Source organism: Cephus cinctus, unplaced genomic scaffold, assembly GCF_000341935.2.
Source record: "Cephus cinctus unplaced genomic scaffold, Ccin1 Ccin1_scaffold0921, whole genome shotgun sequence".
Classification (NCBI taxonomy): Eukaryota; Metazoa; Arthropoda; class Insecta; order Hymenoptera; family Cephidae; genus Cephus; species Cephus cinctus.
In genome coordinates this window covers 411,149-430,643 of record NW_014333493.1, presented here as the reverse complement: position 1 = coordinate 430,643, position 19,495 = coordinate 411,149, and the positions used below count along the sequence as shown (strand labels likewise).

General features: G+C 36.5%; 1 protein-coding gene across 7 annotated transcripts in view; it reads left to right on the top strand.

The window, feature by feature from the left end:
* Positions 1-18,266, top strand: part of LOC107271173 (chondroadherin-like protein) — a 54,752-nt gene extending 36,486 nt beyond the window's left edge. For 5 of the 7 annotated variants that reach the window (XM_015746846.2, XM_015746847.2, XM_025088371.1 and 2 more), the window contains 7 exons: positions 10,487-11,101; positions 11,305-11,527; positions 11,899-12,038; positions 13,842-13,994; positions 14,913-15,093; positions 16,327-16,466; positions 16,547-18,266. In XM_015746846.2, coding sequence (XP_015602332.1) covers positions 10,741-11,101; positions 11,305-11,527; positions 11,899-12,038; positions 13,842-13,994; positions 14,913-15,093; positions 16,327-16,466; positions 16,547-16,815 — 1,467 coding nt within the window. In that variant the 5' untranslated portion in view covers positions 10,487-10,740 and the 3' untranslated portion in view covers positions 16,816-18,266. Of the gene's footprint in view, positions 1-9,377; positions 10,013-10,036; positions 10,277-10,486; positions 11,102-11,304; positions 11,528-11,898; positions 12,039-13,841; positions 13,995-14,912; positions 15,094-16,326; positions 16,467-16,546 lie in introns of those variants that run through there. The other 2 variants (XM_015746844.2, XM_015746848.2) reach the window with 2 other exon arrangements.
* The last annotated feature ends 1,229 nt before the right edge of the window (positions 18,267-19,495 follow it).

The following is a 19,495-nucleotide window of genomic DNA, read 5'->3' as shown; positions in this document are numbered from 1 at the left end:
CGTACCCGTTTCGTCTTTTATAACAGCATTTCCTGTCGATTGATTCGACAAGTAAAATGTCATCGAAATTATACTCGCAGAAAAAAGTGATTGGCAATGCAAAAAATTGCAAATGATTTTGCGAATATTTTTTCGTTGCCAAATTTCGCATTACAACAAAAGCGTGAGATGATCGTGAAATTTGCAATTTTTTTGTGCAAACTCCAATATTTTTTTGTGACGGGTATACAGGGACTCCTAACCCTATTCAGATGGTAGAAATTAGGACTTCGAGTGTCCTGAGGGGGTTAAAAAAATCTTTATCATAAAGACAAAGTAACCCCTCGTGTTTGTGTCAACTCTATTTTTTTTTTTATGTAATCCACCTAATTTACACAGAATTTTATGAACGATCCCGTTTCCCTACCATTTGTTGTCCGGGTCTTTCTCGACAAAAACTTTTAGTACCTTTTGCCCGATGTTAATTAACCCGTTGCCGAACTTTACCTTAATCCAAGAATTAAAACAGCGTTCCCCGTATTTTTCTGTTTCATTAAAATTTTATTTTATAGTCAACCCCGCATCGTTATTGCAGGCAAATGCACCGGAGCGCCTGCACGAACGATCGTTAAAGACGGAAGTGAATTATTATTTTTTATATCTTCCACCAATACGTCACACGTACGGCGGCAAATTCGAATGAAAATATATATTTTAAAAAAGCTGGTAAAATTCTACAGGAAAATTTATACGACTGCACGATTTTATCGAATAGAAATATTTCATGGTCGTACATTGTCTGATTAGAATCGATGTAATTTTATTTATTGATCGACTTCCCCCTCCAGCCCCCACCGGAACCGAGTACAAAGCTTTCTACTCCATTTCCGTTTTGGCCAGATCGATTTTTCCGTAAAGAATTGTAAGCCGCAATAGCAAAAATAAAAAAAAAATTCAGGACATTTTTTGCGCACAATTCACTCAAAAAAAAACCACGTTTCAACTCCTACGGGATTCTTCATTAAAAAACCGAAAAGTGCTGCCACCATTATTTCAAGGATTATACAAACTATTCTAGCAGGGTTGACGCAACAAAATTATATGCTCTAGCTACCCCCCTTGTCCCTCCCACCAATCCACCACTAAATTGAACCCGTTCGCGAAACTTGCCAGGGCGTTCTTCTTTTTGGTCCATCCCGTCACGTCGATTCCTCCACTTCTCTTGTTCGTGACGTGTATTGGACATCGTCAACAGGTTGACCCAGCTTTATCGTCTATCATAATGAAAATGAAATTTGACGTATAGGTCTGCGAGATATAAAAAAGTATAATAAAAGTCAAGTTTCGTAAAATCCTCTCATTTTCTCTATATAGACTCGTAGGCACATCCTAATCCCTTTGCACCCCTTTTTTCCAATCTTCCCGCCCCTGAAATATGATTTTTCTTTGGAAACGTCATGGGACTCGTCGTTCTCGTGAGAATCGATACTTATAGGCAGGACTGATTTATCACGTCAGCCTTGTAATATTGGGATCGACTTTTATCTATGGGAAAATAGGGGATGCTTTTTTTCGCATACGTAACAAGTCTGATTTGAAAGCAGCTGTTGAAGTTTTTACAAAGTTTTTTAAGCTAGCACTTTTATACTTATGAAGGACTCCTGTTTCCTTTCACCTTTTCTTCTCTCTCTCTCTCTCTCTCTCTCTCTCTCTCTCTCTCTCTCTCTCTCTCTCTCTCGCGCGCGCTCTCTCTTAGTGGAAGATACCACCAGAACCTTTCGTAACCGAGACTGATTTACAGTGGGTGCAAACAGGGGTTGGATCGATTGCACCCTTCGAAGCTTCTTACGAGAATGACGGTTCAAAGATTACTTCTTTGGAAACTTATTTAAAAAAAAAAAAGAAAAAAAACAAGAAGAGAAACAGTCGAAGGGTGGAGTAACGAGTCTTCTCAAAATTTTACCCATCAATCTTGACTTTGTTAGTTTCGTGTAATCCTTCTTTTTGTATGCTTCCAAACCATTTGCACGAAAGCACAATCTTAATTGATAAGTGCTCTTTGTTCGGATACGTCTACGAGTGACAGCAAAGAAATTAATAACAAAAATTGTTCTATTTCCTTGGAGAAAAATATATATATATATATTTTTATAAATATAAATATATATATATATATTATAGACTGTCGTGCACACTCTTGACATTTTGAATATTTCCTGACCGACCAGCTATATTTATTCAAGATATATCAAAGGAATATCGAGATAGCTTTGGACTCGAAAATCGTGGCACAGTTCTACAAGATCCCCAAGAAAAATTCATAAGGGATGAAATCTCATTAGGGAAACGCGAACAAAGTATTTCGATAGTCGTCACGGGGCGTTACAAATTTTCGTCACGTTATTCAACGAATTTTTCTTACGGAAGGGAAGACTGTTGCTCGTAAGGGTAGTTCTGTCTTTCAGCCTGGATCAATACCGCTCACGATTGGGTAGGCCAAAGGGGTCGATCCCTATGGCCAACAGGTGCATCCGCCAAGAGAAAACGTAGCCACCGAGTGAGGGTAACTCGGAGGGTGGAACAAAATTACTCCCATCAGCTACTGAATAGGAGGGCTGGAGGTACGACGATTTTAAATTTGTTAACATCCCTTGGTACGGCATGGATTTAGGGATAAAAAATGAAAATGAGGCAATTATAAAATTTGAAAATTTTCGAATAACAATACTGCCCTCTTTGATTTCCTTCACTTTTTTTTTCAGCCATACCATTCTTTGAGTTTACTTCACTTTTGTATTTTACAAATATTCAGGTTGCCATATATACTATTTTCGATCCCGAATTTAAACTGCGTGCAATATCGACCGATACTCTCGTCACTAATTTCAGGTCAAACTGGTACCGATAGACATTGGTTATGCATATTAGCGAATTATGATTAGTACACGTTACACGTGACGCGGGTGGGACATTAGGGAGACGTAGTATATGTGGTGGCACGGTAGATATAGATATACGATGGATGTAGTCAACGAATCTCATGTTACACGATGCGAAGTTAATTTATACGTCAAAACAACATCTGACGTTAATCCAGCTCATATACAGACACCCACGTTACGCAGCGAGATAAAATGATCTCAGATTTAATATCAAAGATTTTCGTGAAGAGTATCCATTAAGAAAGACATTTAATAGAAAAGTGAAGACTGTCCCCTAGTAAACGTGCTACAACGGCGGAATGATTTTTCGCGAAAATTAAATCTTTCACGAGATGAGAGTCAAAGAGTGGGATGGAGATGGAAGAGGAGAGTTACGCGTTACAAGGTAAAACGAGGAGGTAGAGACAGATGAAATAAGGGAGAGTAATAAGCTGCAGAACTTAATCAACCTTCCCGGGTCATGGACCCAGCATCTTTATACAGATAGATCTGTATCTGTTTATAAACATCAACCATCATGCTTTAAGCAAATAAAATTCTTAAAGAAGATGAACCTTGCTGAGATACTCGTCCATGCATTGAGATTTAGGTGTCTTTGTTTATCAATCAATTATAGATTCTTATGAAAATAATAATAATCACCGAAAGGCATTTCACAATTTTATATAAAATTATCATCAAGTATATAAAATTAATTGTGTAAATGATATCTGGAGCGACAGTCTTTTGAAAGTAGAATTCATCTATTATTTTATTGAGTTAATCGATTAATCAAGATAATTTTGTAATTGACACTGATATATCATAAAAGTACGTTCAACAAAATATCGTAACAGGATACGGTCGCCAGATTGAAAATAATAATTCGAAAAACGAATGGGAATAGAACAGTTGTTAAAAAAAATTACTCCGTCGACTTTACCAGCAGGTAAAATGCCTATCGAAAACACGTACGATTGATACTCTACAGATGGATTTGCCCGATACATCAGGATACGCATTGATATTTTTCTCTTTTATTTTACTTCGATATTTTTTTGATGAAAAAAAAAAAAAAATTCAAATCAACCATCAACCTTTGGATATCACTGCTGTTGCGAAATACTACTGGGAATATATACGAGAGGGCATTCAGATTCTACGATGCAAAAAGTCACAGTTCTCAAATATATTTCACATACGTATTGCCTGCAAATCGAAAAGCAGATGAACGAATGCATATCCGGGATATATGTAAAACAGGGCTGATTTCTATATTCATAAAAAAAGAAAGCGACCATTCATTCTCCATACAGGCGAAACAGCAAGGGTGAGGTATAGAAATCAGAGAAATTTACGGTTCTGTGACTTTAATATTTTGGTCTACCTTTATCAACTTAAGTTTTCTTTTACGTATCGATACGAATATATAGGTTTTTTCCAATGGATCGATATCAATCAATGAATTGCCATTTTACCGTATACCCATTCTAAGCTGTTGGCCCGGGGTTTTATCGGTCCTTTCTAATGTTAGGTTCATTGCTTCAATCTGATCTACGATGAAAGAGCAAGTCCCGATAGGAAATACGTGACTCGCTCTTGGGAAATATTTATATCCGCAAACGGCGCACGATCGCGGTATTGCGGATTCGACCGAAGCTGCAGTACCGAATGCAGTTATATCGATAGATTACAGTGGGAGTGAAGTTTTATTAATTAATTTTCTTCAACATTGCATTTATTTAAATTGTCTCTGAAAAATCTCTCGAGACTTTTTCCTTTATTCCTTTTTTTTTCATTTCTACGTATTTTCCAGTTTCATATAATATACTTGTCCCTGCGGTATCGTTATCGTCCCTCATGGTCTTCACTGTGTAAATGTATCATCGCTATTAGAAAACTTCTTTACCGACATTCAGAGACTCCCCCACTATCCACCCCTCGTCATCAGGGGTAGAAAGGACGAATCGACGTTAATTTTTTTTACCACTAATTAACCAATAGAATTCCTCGGAAAGATGTTAGATAACTTTATACTTTTACCCGTCCGAGTGAAATACTTGGAATTTACGTAAAAGAGGTAAAAAAGGGAATTTCAGTATCGTTAAAAAGTTATTAATCATTCGCGAGTGTAAATGGGAAAGTTAAGTATTTGTATTTGGCGTCGAGCGCGACTAAAAGTTAATAATAAATAAATTAGGCTTATCGTGACGTCAAATGAATTGATAAGAATTTCATTCTGTAATTTTATTCCTTTTCAAGTCTGCCGCCACTCTCATTGTATTCGGACTTGTAGCTATGTTCAGCCTCCTTCGCCTCCTTCACCCTCTTCGCCTCCTTCGTCTTTGAATAGGCTTATACGTTTTAATTTCAAGATAGCCCCGCCTAAAACCCACTGAATTAATTATCTACCCTGCCACCATAAATAGGGGTGATTTTGAAAAGGGCTGTACAACGAATCACAAGCACCCATCCCTTACAGTCTCGTTCTTGATCAAGTTATTTTATAATTTCAACTCATTTTTTTACCGCGAATAAAAATTTCCACTGTTTCACTTTGAGACGCAGAATTGCTGTTACGGTAATTAACGTGCAAGCGCATCGTACGATTGGAGGAAGTACCCCGAAAATTAACTTTCGAAAATTAACTGTACTATGAAAATGTTATACGACTCTACAGACAATATGTGATTTAAGTTACTCTGAATACACTGTATAAACGAGTTATCACGCAGGGCTATTCGATATACGAAGTTAACATGCAACGTTAATGGCTATCTATAAATTACTATAGTATAGTACAAGTTTACATCAGCTTACGGAAATCCTGGCTGCTTTGTGTATAGTCTACGTCAGTGGCAACGAACAAATATTACTCGAGTTCCAAGGATAGTTAATCCCATGTATACGTATTAACAGTATATATCGCTCAAGAAAAAGTCAAAGAACGCAATGCAATGTAGGTTAAATTTGTTCAGAAATTGAGAATGCAGATGTTGCCTATCTCCGGCACGAAGAATCAGCAAGAATAGAAGGTAGAATCATAGCTCGGTTATTATTAATGTATCTAATTTTGGTTGGAGAGAGCGTTCTGAATAAAATATTGGCAGGCATGAATAAAAGATAAATGCAAAAGTCCAGGCTAACCGAGATGGCGAGGAAGAAGAAATATAATGTAGAAACTTTAAGCATGATGCATGCTGCGTATTCATTTACGAATCTTCAGGCAGTTTGAATTTTGTATTAAGTAGAAATCAAATGAGCTTATTTGACGAAACAATTGACTTTAGGCGTACGAGAGGTATGGTAATAAATTTGATAATAATTAATTTCGCAAATTATATGTCAAATACACTTAACTCTCGCAGAGTATAGGACGACATAATAAAAGCCTTGAATTAGCATAGGTTAAACGTATATATATGCATGTGCGAGCAAGGGGTACTTTTGGGAAACGAAAAATTAAGGGGCGTTCACAATAGTAAGCTAATGTTAAAAAAAACTATTACCTTGGGACATCACAGCATTGAAATTCTTACCTAATCTAACCTAACGAAACATTGGTAAGCCTATCACAAAATACTGGATGGCTAACATTAAAAAAATATTTAAAAATTTGGTGTGACAGTACGCTTTATGTTCCTTAAAACAGCCATTACGTTGGAATTTTTTTTGGGGACGGTCCCCAAAACAGCCGCTTTGTAAATGAAAACGTCCCCAAAGTATCCCTTAGCCAAGAATATACTATAATACGTATACGTATATAACCATATAAAGTAAACGAGTCTGCATATACATATCGCTGTTCCCAATGTGCAGCTCCCATGGGATAGTCCTTGCGGATGTAAAATGCAACAAATGTACATATTAAAAATTGCATAATGGCATCGTTTTAATATATTCTAATATTTCGTACGAAATAAAGTACCAGTGCTGTTGCTATTGCAAAATTTGTAATTATTGAAATTAACGATACACAGGGTCGTTAATAAATTCGAAAAGGCTCCGATGCACCAGGAATGCAATTGGGGAAGATTGAGTTCGCTATTCTTTAAATTAATCGAGAATTTTTCGTTGGGGTAGGGAAACATTGATTTTGCCTTAATTAAAATAAATTCCAGGTGATTAATGAATCTTTTGAGGTCTTATACATGTATATCTATGCACGACACGTGTGGTTCTTGTCATAGATTGTTTATAATTGTTATCAGGCCTCAAGCCCATCTGCTAATGAAGCCTTCTAATTTTGTATAGTGCCGCGTATCAGGAAGCCGTGAACAATGCAGGAGACAGTTTAGGTGTAAATTTAGGGTCTTTTGTTGACGATACCAAAGCGAGTCGATTAGAGAAGTCTGGTGAAATCGATTATGTGTCAGAGCTTTATTTTTTAAAGATATCGACTAGTGAATTAATGAATTCTTTTAGTCCGTCAGTCTTAATTTTCTATGGTTTTCAAAAAAGAAAAGCATAGAAGCTTTTTGAAATCTGAATTACAATGCGATACGTAACGATGCTCGTATATTGTTTTGCCTTTGAAACAAATGAAAATTCTTAAAATCGCGTATCTTTTCCAGCATACAAGACATTAATATACTAGGAGCATTGTCAGGGTTGCCAACTATCCTTATAACGTTAACGAAGCTTTGTGATATCTTTTTTTAAGCTCGAGCATTGTCACTCTACTCGAAAGAAAATATATTCTTGTTTATTCCATATATACTGTAAAATATAATATATATTCTGTATCTAATTGCTTTTCTGTTTTTAATTTTCATTCATCCAATAAAAAAATTAATGGACAATGCTTTAGGGATGGTATGAAAAATTATAAGTAAAAAATGGCAACAATGTATTTTTTCTACAACGATTAGAAGAAAAATCGATCCTAGAAAGAATCCATAGAAATATTTGTCTATTTTTCAAAGTAGATCAAAATTTCATTGCAAATTTTCATTTTGTCTTTCAGCTCACTCGTTTCTATGAAAATTTGAAAAATATTCTTATTTATCGTTTCGATATACCTGGACTTGGCGAGTATCTTTGATCACTATAAGTCACTTGGATCATTTTATTCCTTTTTGACAATATTCCTCAGACGTATTGGCATTTGTTGATAACGTTTTACAGAACGGAAATGCACTTGGCCTCGATATGCATCCGGTGGTTCAAGTTGACGTATGAAACTGTTGAAAAACAAAAGGACAAAAAAGATCTGTACGTATTGAAAGTGCAAAATCATATTCTTGAAAAGTTACGTAAAAGCAGGTAGAATGTCTCGCATATATTTTTCTTGGGTTTGTTTGCTTTTCCGTAATGGCAGCCATCGCAATGCCTCCTTGGAAAAGTCGTGGGAAATTCAAGTTGCCTTTTCAAGAGAATTTCCACAAAGTGGCATATTCCATTCCCTCTGTGTTGTATATATATTTGGGATTCCTATGCATTTCGCATGAGGATCACGTGCCTTGCACATTTCAAAAAGTACGCTCGAACAAGGAGCGTAAAAAAGCAAAAGTGACCGTACCTACGGGTCTCTAGAAATTGTAGAAAATTCTACAGGCGCTTACACTTGAACCCAAAAAGGGTCCGCGAACTTTTCGACTTAGCCGTACGAGAACTATAAGAGAATTTGTAAAACATTCCCAGGTCACCGTATAGTTCAAAGTGCAAAGTTGGACGCCGGGGAGACGTTGAGTTAAATTAATGTCCCAAAATAACCATTTTGAGTCGAGTATTCGTATTACTTAAAATTTATGAATATATCCGTCACTCTTTTCAAGAAAAAGAAAATGCATTAAATTTAAAGACTTACGCTATTTTTTTTATACCCATCGTTTGTCTCCAAACAATGCACCTATTTTTTATACTCTGATATACATTTATCCCTCTAACCATCCTTCTGTGTTGGACCTGAGACTCCATATAAAAAAAAGATTGGACCCTTGACAGTTTCACGCTAACATTTTTTACTTCTTTTCTACCGTGAAATTCACCCTCTAAAGGCTATCCCCGAGAAACGATCCACCCTGTATATGGTATCTATACGCAGTATAAGAGAAGATCCAATGTAGCAATAAAATTGCTACATTTATCACAGGTATCGTACATACCGGACCGTCTCTCTCTTTTGCCAAGAAAAAGTGCCCGATATATCGATCCTATAAGATTAAAGTATGTAAAAGCAAAAAAAAAATTCCCTTACCTACTGAAATTACGTAACGCAAAATAGTCCATAAGCTTAAGGCACCTTAAAAACGTAATAAAAAATTAATGAAGTATAAAGTGCGTAAAACAATTTTAAAAGATCATAAATTAAAGATAAGGATAAGGAAGTTAAAAAAATTATTTGATTACAAAAAAAAAAACGCTGAACTCTTATGCCCTCCCACCTCCCTATATTACACAGGTTAGGATCCCCTTATCGAGGATGCATGACGTCATGATTCCCCAAACCGGAAGCCACCCATTAGTCGAGCCAATGATGATGCCAACGGGCTGGCATCGGGCAGCCAGGTCTCCGACAACGCAACGGTACCGAGAGGCGCCCGGTACAACCGAACGTTTCGAATCTTCAAGCTTCACGACATTTGATTGGCCATTTAGAGTTTCGCGACAGAGGAGCATCGTTGACCTTCGCCCGGGTCCATTAAGCATGAAAAGTGATAGCTCCGGTGCAATTTTTTTTCTTTAGACGATTCATACGGACTCGAGCGATTTATACGTGGTGGCCAAAATTCGGGATCGTCAAGATCACGTGGATCGGTTAAAAAATCTTATCGATTATGTGAGTGGGTGTGAAAAATCTACGATAACCGGAGTGAAGTTTTGCCTTGGCGCTTGTGCTTTTTTTTTTGAGAGAATTTGGCAAGGTTTTTTTCTTTTGAAAATGTGCCGTGATGCTATAGTGTCTGTTGGATGACAATAGTGTTATTTGGGAGAAGTGAAACAAAGGGAAAAGGAGAAAATACGATAAAATGGAAGTACCTTGTGGCTTAACGGTCTTGGAATAGGGAGTGGATTCCTCTTTCTTTTTCTTCTTTTTTTTTCTGACCACTTCATACACCGGAGGGAAGCTTTTATGAAAGAAGCAATTTTCCTTATATCACTATTAAAAAGTGAGATATTACTTTGTTTTTTTTTGAGGGGGAAATTTTGAGCAATACTACCTTACACTCTGAATTACAACTTTGGACGATTTTCATCAAAGTTTTATAACGTTCGAGAACTTGAGTCTAAATGCGAAATTACGTGCGATCCCAAAATACATGGTTCATCGGCTCTTTAAGATTATTAAAAATTATTTCTTCAACGGAAATACGTACGTTTTGACTACTCGTGATATAAGTGATACTTATGACGCAACAATATTAGTTTCAAAGGTCAAGCTCATCATTATCATATTTGATAACTCAAAGTATATTATATAACAATAAACAATAATACTTAGCATTTTGTAACACATATATAAAAAGTATTGATTACACCAGAGATCTCCCCTCAATGGTCATAACTGATATATTTGTGCCTAACGATAATGAAATAGAAAAGAAAAACATACTAATTACTTCCATTCCATCCTGATCTTGCAGATTCGGTGTAAAGTCGCACCGCAAAAGAGTGAACAATGGCAATGAACAGGGTGGAGTCGAAGTAGCAGGCTGCAGGCACTGGAAGTGAGCAAGGGTGTGAGAGTGAAAAAGAAAGTGAGAAGACCAGGAGGGTGGTACGGGGATAGAGTGAAGGAGAAAGAGAGAGAGAGAGAGAGAGAGAGAGAGAGAGAGAGAGAAAGTAAAAGTATAAAAGAAAGAGAAAGAGAGTGGCTGGAAATTTGGAGCTGTAAAAAATGAGCGTGAAGGGAAACAGATTGGAAATATGTCGAATAACGTGGATAGTAGCACTCCTGATGACGACCCTTGGCCAAACGGTCCAGCGCTGTCCACCCCATGGTGACATTGCACCGTGTTCATGCTCGGTCAAAAAATACGGCCTGGACATCCTCTGCGAGTTCACAGATCCATCACACATCAGCAACGCCATGAGTGCCCTAAAGAAGAATTCAAACGCCGTGATATTCTACCTGAAACTTAGGCACAACACGTTACCGAAGCTCCAGAGTTTTGTTTTCCTTGGTCTGGATATTCATCATCTGTCCATACACAACAGTAGCCTAGCAGTGGTGGAGGAAACGTCCCTTAGCTCGATCGGTATGTAAATATTGAATAAAAATTCAATAAAATCAAAGAGTCAGATAAAATATATTTTAAGTGGAACTAAAAAATCTTTTATAAGAAATCATGCTCGTCCAGTGACAGTGAAAGGATTAAATAATTTTGAGCTTGGACGTTGAATTTATTTTGTATAAAATCAAGCAGATATCGAATAGACAATTTTTCTTACTTTCCCTCAGGAAAGAGCCTGACGCAATTGGACCTCTCTCAAAATTCACTGGCAGCCGTTCCTTCGCCGGCACTCAAAACCCTACACCATCTTCTCATTCTGAACTTCAACCATAACAAGATTACTGCCCTCCATGGACGAGCTTTCGAAGGTCTTGACACTCTGGAAATTCTCAGTTTCTATGAAAACAAGATCTCCGTTATCGAACCTGATGCTTTCAAGGGTCTGGACAAGTGAGTAGGAATTTTCAAGTGTATACGTATACTCGATGCGAATTAATTCTCATACTCATACAGTGTATTCATGATGAATATCACTTGGAGCAAATTAATATTATTTCTTTACGTGTCAAGATTTATCAGTTCCGCTGGAATTTCCATTAATGCAACTTGCAGTGTATTCCTAGATAACATTGAGATTGTATTACCTCTTGGCAGTAATTGCAACTGCATCTAATGCACAGGATCGCGAAGGAAGATTTAGTTGCATCGAATATCATGCCTTGGTATAATTAGTCAATTTAACCATTGCACTTGGAGTAACTGGGCTGCTCTTACACGTATTCCGAACCTCGATCCATTTAATGCTTCCTTGTTAATTCCAGTCGCAAGCTCAAACGACTAAATCTTGGAGGGAATGAATTGACGAGCATACCCACGTCCGCTTTATCCACATTGAACATGCTGAAGAAACTGGAGATACAAGAGAACAGGATCACGCGTATACAGGAAGGTGATTTTGAAGGTAAAAATACATTATTTTACTTGAACGTATCGATACAGATCAAAGAGTTTCTCTGTTGTTTTCTCGAAGAAAAATATCAAGTATCAATTCACTCGGATTATGATACTAAATTGTAAAACAGCTCGTGGCCATGTTGCTTCTTTGAACGAATTTCATCGTTAAGTATTTCGACAAGGGATCTTATGTTAGTGAAATTAATTTGAAGAAAATTTGAAATTTTTTTACTGGAATAAATATGGGGTACAGAAAGGAAGGAAGGGGAGTGTTGTCTTTTTTTGTGTTCTCAGTCGAATTATCCCATAAAAAATTCGGCTTCTACGAATCGGTTTTTCGTTTCCCAATTTGGAGTCGAATAACTTAGAGTGTTGAGGATAAATGAAATCATGCAAATTAGGAGCGCGAGTAACGTTATTTTACCTTTTCCTTTCATATCACGCTTGAAAACTTCCTTTTTTCGTATCCAATAGCAAATTCAAATATTTGTCAGAGACTGAAAAGACTGAAATATCCTGAATATCGCTTAAGCCACATATTTCAAACCGTTGCTTGGTATAGTCTTCGATCATGAATCATGTAAAGGAATAGCGAATGGACTGTGTGTCTATCAGTAGCTTTACTGTCATACGTATAAACGAATCCGACTGGAAAGGTTGGAAAAATAAAATAAAAAGATAAGTAAGAAATGGGAAAAAAAGAAAAGTACTTCGGTAAGTTGAATTTACCGTTCCACGTATACCGAACAAGGTAAATCCATTTTGGTGACTTTCTTCCGAAAAACGTATAACGGGAAAAAGGACGAGTATGTAATAGAAAAAATTTTCTCCGAAAAAAATTGCACAACCAATCGTACAAATTGTTTCACAATACATAGATATTCAGTACGAGCACGTGTACACGAAATAGATAACACATTGTTTATTTCAGAAATGATATATATGTATATACAGTTTTATATATCTATGATAATAATTTTCAAGCATAAAAATAGTTTCTTATAAATTTTGAATATACCAAGAGTTCATGTAACCCGGTATAAAGACGGTAATCGGTATAAGGGGAAAAAGACTTAATCTAGAAAAGTTAAATTGTACAAGTTTGACTTTCGGCAAAGAACTTCCTGGGTTTAAATGGCTCCAACGGGATACTTACTGCAATGGATTGGGAATTGGCTAATCTTTCTGGTTATCTAGTGAAATCTTTTCAAGCCTCCATTTAAATACAGCATCCTTGTTTCCCCGCTGTATTAATTGTCTGCGTGAGAAGGAAGGTGTCACTGAAAGACGTACAACGGAAAGATCCATTAGGAATTCACTAGCGAATGCCAATAATAAATCAAACCATCCTTTTTCTCTCTTACGGTTGGTCGTTGCAGTCATTATTACCGCATTAGAGAAATAAAGTGAACGAGTTTCCAGGAGGCGGCCATTAATCTTCAGTTTTCATGGATGGCGTCGTAAGAACTTTGTCGAAGAGTACTCCCTGCAGTTTTGAGTGATTCTTTTACGTCATTATTTGCCAATTTGAAATACGATGGCAGAGGTTGGCAATTTTTTGTCGTATATAACGAAACGTATAATAATGGCGAAGTTTTTGAAAAAAAATATATACATATAATGGTGTCTCTATTGGATAGAACGTATTTGTATTTCGGGGACACGTGTAAAGCCGCCTTTAGTTATTTATGGCACACAATGGTGTACAGCCCCTAGACGCTGTAGGGGGTGGACGACAAACCTGTTTTCATGTAACTGTACGATGAAAGGTCGATTTTTTTCCAACTGGCTTAAATTTTTGTGTCCACAGGATTAAAAAGCTTAGACTGGTTAGGGCTGGCCCACAATCAACTGCGAGAAATTCCGGCTCGTGTGTTCTCCCACTTGACGCAGTTAAACTCCCTCGAGCTTGATGGAAATCAAATTACACACGTGGATCCCGATGCCTTTATTGGATTGGAGGGTGAGTAGGGGTTCGAAGAAAAATCGCAACAAATAATTTTTGGATAAATTTTATATGAAACTCTTAAGTTCAGTGATACGACGTAAATTCGATTTCGTAATACTTGAATTGAATCTTATGTAATATTTTACATTGAAATTTGGACTTTTTGCACATTTTCACTTTTATTTACGTGTCTCATCTGTCACACCAGTAACTTGCATTTAAATACAAAATTTCGGTACACTGTTACTCCGGTGCATCGTAATCGGGGTATTAATCTCTCGGGACCTGAAATAAAGATGTAAAAGACATTTGCAAACTCACGTTTGCGCAAACGTCTTTTAGGTCCCGAAAGGCCACGTGAACCATTTGTATAATAGGTTCCCGAGTATCCGCTGGCAAAGGTCAGTTGGTCGCCAGTATGTATGATTCAGGTTAACACATTCTTTTTTTTTTAAACAATGAATTCTACCCTTGTTGAAGAAAAAAAAATATTCTCGAGTGACAATCAATTTTATCAGTCGGAATAATAACAATATTGAACCATTCAAAAAGATTATGTAACACAGAACCAAATACGACATGTACCAGGGGTTGTGTTGTATACAAACTTAATTATAAGATTTTTAATTTTGCTTTTTATGTTCTAGTTTAATATTGTTTTTGATCTTTGAACTCGTAACAATTGTCCAATTACGATATTTCAATCTATCATACGTACGATCTTTTGTAATTATTTCAATTTTCGATAATACCAATTTTGATAACAACATAACGTATACGTCACCTTGTCAAAATAATGATACACGTCCATAACCTAAAATTGATCCACTTACCTTTGTCATGAAATATAACTCCAATCCAGTATACATATACGCTATCTCAACGAAGAAGACAAATAATGAGAAGAAAGTAAAAAAAAAATTTTTTTTTTAGAAAATCTGCAATATCTTCGACTGGGTGACAACAATTTACACGCAGTGCCGAGCGACGCTTTACGACGTCTCCATCGTCTCCGTCATCTTCAATTGCGTGCGAACAATATAACAGTACTATCGGACGACGCCTTTAAGGGATACGGAGACTCCATCACGTTTCTTGATCTTCAGAAGAATCTGTAATAATTAATTTTCCTTTTTTCCGTTTTATTCCTTAGAATAAGACATTTCAAATTTACCACCAACTTTTAAAATGTTTCTTGGTGTCACAACGCGATTACCATTCAAACGAAACTTTGTATTTCCCGCGCTTGCCTTTAGATCCTCCTTCGCGTGGACGAAGTTGTACAAGTAATTGGCGAAAACGTATACTGTTTCTTGTTTATAATTCCACTTGAATTTCTGTACAAATTTTCAAGATTCGTCTCAAAACAACAGAACCTTCTCTGTACTACTTGTCGTTCGTGCTATCGTGATCCTGTAAAAAAACAAATTCAATCGCAACTTTGAAAACTTCCCTAACGAAGCTTTGTTTTTGTGTTATATTTATAGTGAGAGATTAAAATAAGTCTCGAGAAATACGAATACATCGAGTAATGCGAGAAATAGAATTTAGATTTAAATTTTAACGTTACACATGAACGCTACAGCTGTCAAAATCTTTAGTGTCTATGCATGAGCTTGTAATTTTGTAAAAGCTCGCATGGGCCTTTTAGGTCGAAACCAAAAGGGACAGAGGTACCTGAAGAAAATGTCTCGCGAGACATTTTAACGAATTTATGGTAAAACTTTAGTATTTTCGCGGTGGCAATTTGACCTTTTGAAAACCTTCTAGAACACCCAACCGCCGTACAAGTGTCTTTCCCCGGGTATTCCCCGTGCAGTAATTCGCACGAGTCCTGAACATTAAGCTACTATCGCAAATATTTTCTCCTCAAACTTTCATAGCGACGTAGAGAGTTTAGTTTACGATGAGAACTAGCCCATCGTATAAGTAGTTACTTATGCTTGGATACGTGTAGCGGAACACGTATGGCTACGTGAGTCGAAGACAAGAACAGCGGAGGTCGATTCGTTTCGACTGTAATGGCAGATGGGAGTTTCGTTTTAGCTGAGAATAAAGTTGAGACCAGATTGTGAAAACTAGGATTTTTCTTAAAGAAAAGTAGCCAGACATTCGTTCGATAACCGGAAGGATATCTGTGAAATTTCATATATATTAAAAATATTGATATCCATTTTCTCATCTTTTATACTATCAAAGTCAAACCAGCCTATTTATTCGATACAGGATCATTTCCGTTTATCGGTTACTCTTGTTTATGGAAAATTCTTGTCTCCTTTTTATTTATTCGTTAGGTAATTCACATGGCGACTTATCGGAACTGTCTAAAGCGGAAATTGCATTTCAGAATCAAGGTCCTGCCGCCGATGATCTTCGAGTCTCTCAGCTCCCTGGAGTCGTTGAATCTGCAGAATAATAAATTGGTTCACATACCTGAGGACGTTACGGACAACATAGTGGATACGTTGAAGATGATTGATATTACCGGTAAGTCTTTTATTAGCGTGATAAAATTATCTTTTTTAATTATCAAAATCAAAAATATATTTTTCACTTTTCTTTTATAGATAATCCTCTAGTATGCGATTGCGAATTAAGATGGTTCGCGGCCTGGTTGAAAAATCTTCGTGATAAGGATGACGAGATGATGTCCAAGAAGAGGACCGTCTGTACCATGGTGAACGAACACAGAGAATATTCAGTTCAGAATATACCACTGGAAAGGATGGGCTGCGTTGGGAAAAATGCCGAAAGGACTTCGTCAGCAGGACATGCTTCGTTCTGTACGCTGAGTCTTCATTTTCTTGCGCTTTCTGGGACTGTCGCTCTCTTGTAAACTGCCAAAAGGCAATCGATGGACGATGGAGCTTTTCAATGCCCGTCCTGAGATCTTTTCAGCATCTTAGATGAGTTCGATCAGAATGCATCTTTAATGCGTATCGGATGATCATGGTCGTTTATGTAAAAAAAAAAGAAAAAAAAATAACGAAAGAAAGTAAAGATCAAGAAAGTCAAAGTTCTATTTACACGCGAAAATACATGTGGAAATATATTCCATGTGCGAATCGCATTTTGTGCGAAAATGAAATTACGTTTAGATACGTTTAGTTTCTAATAACGATTTCACGACTGATAATAAAATCGATCGGAATGAATATTTTTATTTTTTTTACGGTATACTTTTGTACAAAAATCGTCGAATTTGTCTTTGACAATCGATATGCCCCTTACGCGAGATCATACGACATTTAGTTTCTCCCTTATCATTTGTTATCTATCGAGTGTAATGTGTTTTCTTCTTTTTTATCATTTTTCTTTATTATTTGCCATTTCTTTCCCATCAATATTTATTCACGGATCTTCGAGAGAGACCTATCGATCCTTTATACGGATCATCCTCGATCATCGATCCAATATCTTTCAATAAAAAGAAAAATCGCGTTCTCCACGATTTTTGGGAGGATCGTCGCGACGCGGCCGAGCTTTGTTCACCAAACAATACATATCAAAAGTGTTGCCAAGAATTTTGAAAATATATTTATCAATCTTTCTCGAAAGAGCGCAAGCTCGTCACGTGAAACGATCGGAATTTCGAAATAATCTAAAACCGTTCGTTTCACGTCAGAAGATCATACAGTAATACATATCAGTTGATTCCTAGAAAGGAACGTGAGAATAAGAAAAAAAATTTTGAAAAAAGGGTGATCAATTAGATATTAAAAAATTTCATACGATATTTCGCACGGCAGGTTTGTTCGATTCTCGTGAATGATAAATAAAAGTTTAATCCAAAAATTTGATAATGTAAAATATATTATTCACGTATCCAGTCAGATTTTTTTTTCCAAAAATATACACGTCGCCTTCTTCTAATCACGCAATTGATCGCTCGACACTTTTTCTTGAGAATCGCTTTAATGAACTCTGCGCTTATTCAGACTGCAATGCCTGAAACGACGTAATGACTTGTGATGACTCCTAATGTCCTCAACAGGAAGCCGACACTTGTCAAAGCCAATCTGCTTCATTGGTTGCTTTTGAGATAGCTGATAACAAGTGTTAACCTCCTAGCCTCCTTCGACGCATTACGTGCGAGCGCTCATACGTAGGAGCGAAGTAGTGCAAAGATGCACTTGTACAATGTCAAGAGCAAAATTGCAGTGATATCACGTCAGAAGCACTAAAAATGACTTTTCGTAATCCAAAAAAAAAAAAAAAAATTGGCACATAATTTCATCACGTACCGAACAACCTGCCATGCAGAACTGTAAAGATTTAATGACGTAACGACGTTAGACATTAAAAAAAAAAATTGTGTCATCCTCGCACGTTGCCAGGGAAATGAAAATTTGGCACGTGCAAAATTATCTCATAAACGATACCACGTGTATCGAGTATCACGTTTCTACGTTTCATCAAGAAGAGTAATGCGATTAGATAATTAATTTAAATTAACTAAAATAATTTAGATCTAAGTTCATCGTGGTCAGGGTTACCACGGCTGTATAAGATAATTAAATTTAATATAGATAACAGATAAGAGGAGCGATTTAAGATGACGTTGGTAGTCGTGGGATAAAATTGACGTGAGAATCTTTTAGATGTGGCTCGAGAGAGAGAGAGAACTGGATAAGAGTGTACGAATGAGAGTGAGACAGATATTATTAAAAATTGAAAATAACGAAAGAATAATATACCAATCAATAGAATCGATCCTAATCGATCCCTTCGATGAAAATCATGGATACTAATAACATTCAGGAAATTTACGAAACCTTCACCTGCTTCCCTGATATCCTTGTCACACTGCTTCCAACAGGATATTCTCTTGATCTACAAGATCGGTATTCAAGACGAATCGTCCTGGATGCATGTTACATATCATTTGTAATCTCAAAATTTGTCTTTTTAAATTAAACTAATTAATATTACACGCATCGATGGCTTAGCCAATGCAAAACCACTAAATACACATCACGTGCATACATATCTTTGCAAGCATGAGAATTTAAGAGAATTTATTTGTTAATATCTACATGTACGTTATACATACATATATAATATATATTATACACGCATATATATATATATATACATTAATACGCACTTGAATGTTTTTTTTTTTTATAATAAAGCAATCAAATAAACAATCAATCCCCACCCAAGTTGCACGGGTATATAAATTTTGTAAATTAATTTCTCAATGACTCTTATAGATCGTTAGCAAAAATTCCCGTAGATCATATACCAAACGAAATTATAATTTTTAAAATCGAGATACGCCAAATGCGACTCTCGGCAGGCCCTATTACAAGCTCAGGGTGCGCAAGCGGCATATTCGTAATAATCGATCTGATCTTGCCGCGGGATAAATCATTGAGCGGACCGGCACGATCAGTACAAACATTTCCGATCGGTCGGTGCAACTTGGTTGGCGGAATATGAGTAAAAAAAAATATTATAAAAAGAAGCCCATGAGTGGTAGTTCGAAAATAAATTAAAAAAAAAAAGACAAA